This window comes from Nansenia antarctica (assembly GCF_963989245.1).
Source record: "Nansenia antarctica genome assembly, chromosome: 10".
NCBI lineage: Eukaryota > Metazoa > Chordata > Actinopteri > Argentiniformes > Microstomatidae > Nansenia > Nansenia antarctica.
In genome coordinates this window covers 12352473-12359058 of record NC_137680.1, presented here as the reverse complement: position 1 = coordinate 12359058, position 6586 = coordinate 12352473, and the positions used below count along the sequence as shown (strand labels likewise).

Here is a 6586-nt window from a genome sequence, read left to right as displayed (position 1 = left end):
AGATCCAGCCCCTGCTCATCGACGGAGAGAGCGTGGAGAGAGTCTCAACCCTCCGATTCCTGGGGATGCACATGCGGGATGACCTGACCTGGAAGGACAACACAAAAGGCACCATCAAGAGGGCACAACAGCGGCTATACACCCTGAGATGCCTCAGGAAGGAACACAGCAAGCAGGAGATACTGGTGACCTTTTACCGCGGCGCAGTGGAGAGCATCCTCACCTACGGCATCTGCAACTGGTTCTCCAGCTGCACAACAGCGGAGAGAAATGCGCTACAGAGAGTCGTGAGAACAGCACAGAAGATCACCGGCGCCCCCCTCCCCTCTCTGGAAGAGCTGTACAACACACGCTGTCTCAGGAAGGCCTCCAAGATCTCCAGGGACCCGACCCACCCTGGGTACGTACACTTTACCAGGCTGCCCTCGAAAAGGCGGTTCAGGACCCTGGCCGCTAAGACAAACAGACTGAAGAACAGCTTCTACCACAGGGCCGTCCAGGCCCTGAACACAGCAAAGACCTAAGTTCTGGGCCCAGGACAGTCTGGACGGATTGTATGGCAGCTGCTGGACTGAAAAAATCAGGTGTAGTGCTGAGGCACAAACATGTACATTTCAAGCCTGCAAACTGTGACACTTTAAATAACGTGAAACAATACTATTGTGCAATATGACAACCCTAGTCATCTATCTGTACAGTATAGTACAGTGGATTGTGTACATAGCCTTTATTTATGTAAACCAGCTCCTTCCCTTCTTGTGATTTTTTTTTTTAAAGTTTTTTTTTTTTTTTCTTTCCTAACACCAGGGGAGCCACCCCTCCTAAATTTCGTTGTTTGGTACCTGTACTGTAGCAATGACAATAAAGTCCATTCATTCATTCATTCATTCACCAGAGGTGTGCACTTAGACCTCCTGAACAGCATCGACGCCGACTCGTTCTTGATGGCTCTCCGGCGATTTATCGGCCGCTGAGGGACACCCGCCGAGCTGTACTCTGACCAGGGAACCAATTTCCGGGGAGGAGAAAAGGAGCTGCGAGAGGCGTTCGCTGCCCTGTCACCAGATCTACAACAGCAGCTTGCCAAGCAGAAGATCAGTTTCCATTTCAACCCCCCGGCAGCACCCCACTTCGGAGGAGTGTGGGAGAGGGAAATCCGTTCTGTAAAGGCGGCCTTGTACACTACGGTGGGAGTCCAGTCAGTCACCGAGGAAGTGCTAAGGACCGTGCTGCTTGAGGTGGAGGGGATACTCAACTCCAAGCCACTGGGTTACGTCTTGTCCAGCCTCACCGACCTTGACCCTGTGACGCCAAATGTTCTGTTGATGGGGCGGCCCGACGGGTCCTTACCTCAGATCGTGTATCCAGAGACTGAACTAATGAGCCGTCGTCGCTGGAGGCACTCCCAAGTTCTGGCAGATCGCTTCTGGTCTAGTTTCCTGCGGAACTATTTGCCTAGCCTGCAGACTCGCCAAAAGTGGCACTCGACAAGAGACGACCTCCCCGAGGGAGTCGATGCTGACATAGGCCATGTCACCAAGGTTCACCCCAGCACTGATGGCCACGTCCGCTCTGCAGTCGTGAAGATCGGAGATCGTGAATACACCAGACCAGTGGCCAGGCTGATCGCCCTGCCATCGGTCCCTACCAGTGAGGAAGACCACAGCACTGTCGTCACCACCACCCCCTCGTAAGACACTAGAGACTTTGTCACCTTTCTTGGGAGCGAATGTACTCCGTACTTTCGGGGGCGGCTGTTAGAAAGGTTCCAATATTCTAAGTTCACGATTATTATATTTGGTTATGATTTTCACCTTAAGAGCTAAGCTGTGCGTAATATCACCTGCCACCTTAAGTGCGCAGTGCATTCTGGGCCGCATTGGTTCAGATCGGAGAAGAAGCAAGCTTCCATCAAGTTTCCCATGTTACAACTCCAATCAGTTAGCATCGTTGTGCAGCATTACAGTGTCAATGTGCGTCACTGAACTACTGTAAGTACAATGTTTCACCCAGTATTTAGGTTGTACATATTTGTTGTGTTGATTGGATACTGCCGTTTTCTGCACTCTATATTAGCACTAGCAATTAGTCTGGCCATGTGCTTTCTATGGGCGCCGCTATTGCGTGCTCTTCAATGAAGCTCGTTTGGCGCAGTTCACGCCGCAGTATTCGAGTACTGTCTTAAGTTGGTGTTATAATTCAGATTAGTAACAACATGTGTACTGTAATACCTCTTTCTGTTTACTGCAGAACCACACATACACCCATTGTAGTGTTTGCAATCATCCTACCCATGCCTGAACTGTACCCTGTCTGACCCACTAAAGAAACCTAAACACAAAGTCAATCTCCTGTCATGTGTGTCTTGATCGACGCCCCGGGGGCGAATGGAGCATACTCCCATTGAACTATTCACCTTATACAGTCCTTTCCCATAACCTCACTAACAGGAGGTTTAAAATGGAGGTCTAAATTCGCTGCTCCCGGCGAAATGCATTCTGGGAGGCAGTATGCATAACGGTCGGTTGGTTTTCGGATACTAAGCCGTGAATTTATGAATTTAGTAGGCAGTATGCAGTATATACTCATTGAATATGCTAGTATGCAGTATGCTAGTACGCTATTCCGAACACAGCCAATGACGGCTGTGCGCAGGCCGAGACGAGGATGTCAGATGTAGTCGAACACCGGTGGGCCCGTTCTGAGCACGCACACGTCTGGTCCCGGTGTGATGAATTTGCTCACTAATTGATGGAAAGTTGTAGAAGAAAATGACTGATTACGCCGAGGAGCAGCGAAATGAGCTGGAAGCCATAGAGTCCATCTACCCGGACTCGTTTACAGGTCAGCTTTCTGCAGAGTGCCGTTGTTGTGTGCAAGCTTGAGAATGATGGCAAGCAGGCTGGCTGGCTAGCTGGCTAGCTAGCTGTATGTAGCAAGTGGGTGCCACTGCCACTAGTACTACAAACGTACACAGTTACCCCCAGGCCCATCTGTGAACGGGGCTACGTCACCCCATGTTAGACAACAATGTGTTTTGTAATAGGCTTTGCATCATCATTGAGCCTCTCTGTATAGGGTCTTGGTTTCAGCTGTTCATTTGAATGGTCATGGTCATGCTGGCATGTCAAATGACCTAAAACTGCTGTGCTGTCACTTTTCTATTTTAATGCAGTTTTATCTGAGGTGCCCAGCATCTTCACGATCACGGTGACATCGGATGCAGGGCAAAACGATGAAAGTAAGTAGTGTTGCCTGTCAAGCTAAAAGAAAAACACAAATACAAAGACAGATAAAAGGGGTTTGAGTGTTGGTCTGGTTTTGTACCTACCATGTGATTGCTTATTCGTCTTGGCAATGTCCATCTGCTTTATTTTAGCGGTGGAAGCGACCCTAAAGTTCACCTACGTGGAGAAGTACCCAGACGAGGTGCCGCTGTGGGAGATCTTCTCCTCGGAGAACCTGGAGGATCAGGATGGAGAAGAACTCCTCACCTTACTGCAGCAGCAGGTCTGCCTGGGGTCTTGTGCGTGCATGCGTGGGTCTGTCTGTCTGTCTGTCTGTCTGTCTGTCTCTGTGCGTGTGTGTGTTACTGTCTGTTACTGGCTAAGTCTGTCTGTATCAGAGGTTCTCAACCCTCTCCTCTGGGACCCCCAGCCGCTCCACATATTTGATCTGTTCCACCACCAGCACACCTGATTCAACTGATCAAGTATAATTTTACTTGGATCAGTTGAATCAGGTGAGCTGGTGGTGGAACAGATCAAACATGTGGAGCGGCTGGGGGTCCCCGAGGAGAGGGTTGAGAACCACTGGTCTATATCTTCCCAACTATCAGGCATCCAGCTACTGCTGTTCCCTACAGTGTCTACTTATCAGAATACTGCAGTGCATGATAGTCTACCCTACTTGCACCACTCTATAAGAGAGCTAACATAGATGTCTCTACTCTAGGCAGAAGAAAACCTGGGCATGGTGATGATCTTCACCCTGGTTACAGCTGTCCAGGAGAAGCTGAACGAAATAGTTGACCTGGTAAAAAACAGACGAGAGGAGGAGAAGACGCGAAAAGAAGCAGAAGCAGAGGAGGCTGAGAAGGTGTGGACAAAAACATTATGTTCATTATACACGTATTATGTTAATAATAACCATTACCATTAATTAAATGGTAACGCTCAGCCTCATATTGTATATTGTTGGTGTGTTTCAGTGGTCAAAATAAACTGTGTGTCTTAACAGGTGGCATTCCAAGGCACAGTGGTCACAATCGAGAACTTCCTATCATGGAAAGCTACGTTTGAGGGGGAAATGGCTGAGCTGAGAACGAAACGACAGAAAGAGGAGGAGCAGCAGCAGCAAGGGAAGTTGAAACTTACAGGTAGGGAGGGGTCTGTCTGTCCATCCTTCTAGCTCTGGGTGCGTAGATGAAGGGCTTTGGGCTGCTACAGCACATCGTTGACATCATTTCCAGTCAAAATAATGAGCCTTTTGACTTGTTACTGAGCATATTTCTGTTTTGTTTTTTTTCTCTCCCAGGAAAACAGCTCTTTGAGACAGACCACAATCTCGACACATCGGATATACAGTTCCTTGAAGATGGTAAACATTATAAAACTGTGTTGTGTGTGTCTGTGTTCTGTATTCATGTTTGTCAAGAGTCTGTAATAGTGTGTATTTTGATTTAGCTGTGTTACTGTTACCACTGGTGATGTGTAATTATGTACTGTATGTATGTTTTGTCCTAAAACGTACGTTTGTTTACATGCCATGTATCACTTACCCAGTAGCCTACGACAGACTATACATAGGGCTTTCACACCGGCAAAGAACCATTCCGGTTCGTGTTCGCGAACCAAATCTGGAACCGGCCGGCGTGTTTAGACCGAAACTCAATTGGTTCGGAGACTGGAAAGTTGGTTCTCAGCGGGAACCAGAAAATAGTGGTTCTCAAGCGGGAACCAAAACGTAGAACAGTCACATCATCAGTGGGTGTGTCATATTCTAGGCTGTGAAGAACAGCAAGAAGGAAGGAGACAAAATGTAGAACCCCATGCGCTCTGCGCGATGCAAGACAGCAGAGAGGAGACGGTGTTTGTGCACTGCGTCTATATCGCAAAATTTACATTTGATAAGTAAAAGTAAGCTAGCTAAGTAAGTAATCAAGATATCTATGATTGGAAACAAAGCACTATCCAGTTAGAATTATAGAAGATCTAGTTGTGTTTTCCTGCTGGTCTCGCTGCCTGGGTTTCAACAGATCAATTACAACGTCTCCATATAGGCTACATTAGAACTTTGTATCCTTTGAAAGAAATGGTGGGATGTAAGGATCTTGTAACTTCTCAACAATAGCAGCATTTAAATACTTTAGTTTATGTTCAACTGGAAAAGGTAGTGAGCGCAGATTTTCGTGTTTTGACTTTACTCGGAGTTCGTTAAAAATGCCTTAAAAAAAAAAACTTTCCACCAAAGAACCCTTATCATATCTCATACCCCTTATCATACCTCCTCTATTATTGGAAATTAAGTACTGTCCAGTTGTGGAATTATATTTAGCAGTAGCGTCTGGGGCAGTTCTTATGCACTCTGCCCTGCTGGTTGCGCGATGCAGGACAGCTGTGAAAGGAGACTGACCAGGCAATGTTCAGGCTTCCATTCACACTTACCGCAACCCGGGACTTTCCATGGAATTATACATGGTCTCGACCAGGGTAATTGCCCGGGTGGTCAGTCGCATTCACGCATACGTCGACCCTGGAAATTGCATGGAATCTACTGGGAAGGCTCGTATGTGTGAAAGGGGCTTACTACAGCCACACTGCACTAAGGACCGCTATAGGAGATCTTTTCTGCCTGTCGCAATAAGACTGGACAACTCCTCTGGCTGGCTTGATTGGGGGGATCAGAGTTATCAGGGATGTTAAATCATACTGGACTGTTCTTACTGTATATAATGTTTCAGATGTTTATTTTATTTTTTTATATAATTTTTATTTTTTTGTTTGTGAGCTGCTGTAACGCCTTAATTTAAGATTGGTAATAGGTGGTGTAATGTGTGTTTGTATAACTCCTTCTCAGGTGGGAACAGCGTTGAAGTGGATGAGTCCCTCTTCCAAGACATCGATGACTTGGATCTAGATGAGGATCCAGACTTTGATCCTTTAGCACTGGGCAGTGATGAGGACTGAACCAGGAGGAACAGGAGAGGACGGAACACTTTACCAACGGAACGGGAATCTACACAGGACAGAACCAGAATCATCAACGGAGGGAGTCACGTTGTTGTGACCAGGCCCAGCAGAGAATGACCACGACTACCACATTAATGTTCTAAACATGAACTCATATGAACTCATAACTCAACATAACTACAGTTGGCTGTTATCCATCACATTACGTTCTACGGGCATTTATACACCTCTGTTTATTCATTTATACCCTGATGCCATTAAACTCAAAGATTTATGTTATACCTGGCCTCCCTGGTGCTGAAGTGATGTCATGTGCACGACTATATTGAATTAAGTTTATTTACTAAGACACTTGCAGAAACTCTGTCGGGTCAACAGAGGGCAGCAGTGAATTG

At 46.8% G+C, this 6586-nt stretch overlaps 1 protein-coding gene across 1 annotated transcript; it reads left to right on the top strand.

The window, feature by feature from the left end:
- Positions 1-2697: 2697 nt before the first annotated feature.
- On the top strand, positions 2698-6471 carry rwdd1 (RWD domain containing 1). The gene is made up of 7 exons (XM_080540805.1): positions 2698-2844; positions 3176-3241; positions 3380-3510; positions 3955-4098; positions 4240-4378; positions 4537-4599; positions 6079-6471. Exons 1-7 carry the CDS (start codon positions 2772-2774, stop codon positions 6186-6188), a joined length of 726 nt encoding a protein of 241 aa, XP_080396931.1. The 5' UTR covers positions 2698-2771; the 3' UTR covers positions 6189-6471.
- Positions 6472-6586: the final 115 nt, after the last annotated feature.

Excerpts from the sequence above, each read along its gene's own strand:
- rwdd1 (XM_080540805.1), top strand. The coding sequence starts at position 2,772 with ATGACTGATTACGCCGAGGAGCAGCGAAATGAGCTGGAAGCCATAGAG. Across the intron at positions 4,099-4,239 it reads AAGCAGAGGAGGCTGAGAAG|GTGGCATTCCAAGGCACAGT; the intron begins GTGTGGACAAAA and ends GTGTCTTAACAG. Across the intron at positions 4,379-4,536 it reads AGGGAAGTTGAAACTTACAG|GAAAACAGCTCTTTGAGACA; the intron begins GTAGGGAGGGGT and ends TTTCTCTCCCAG.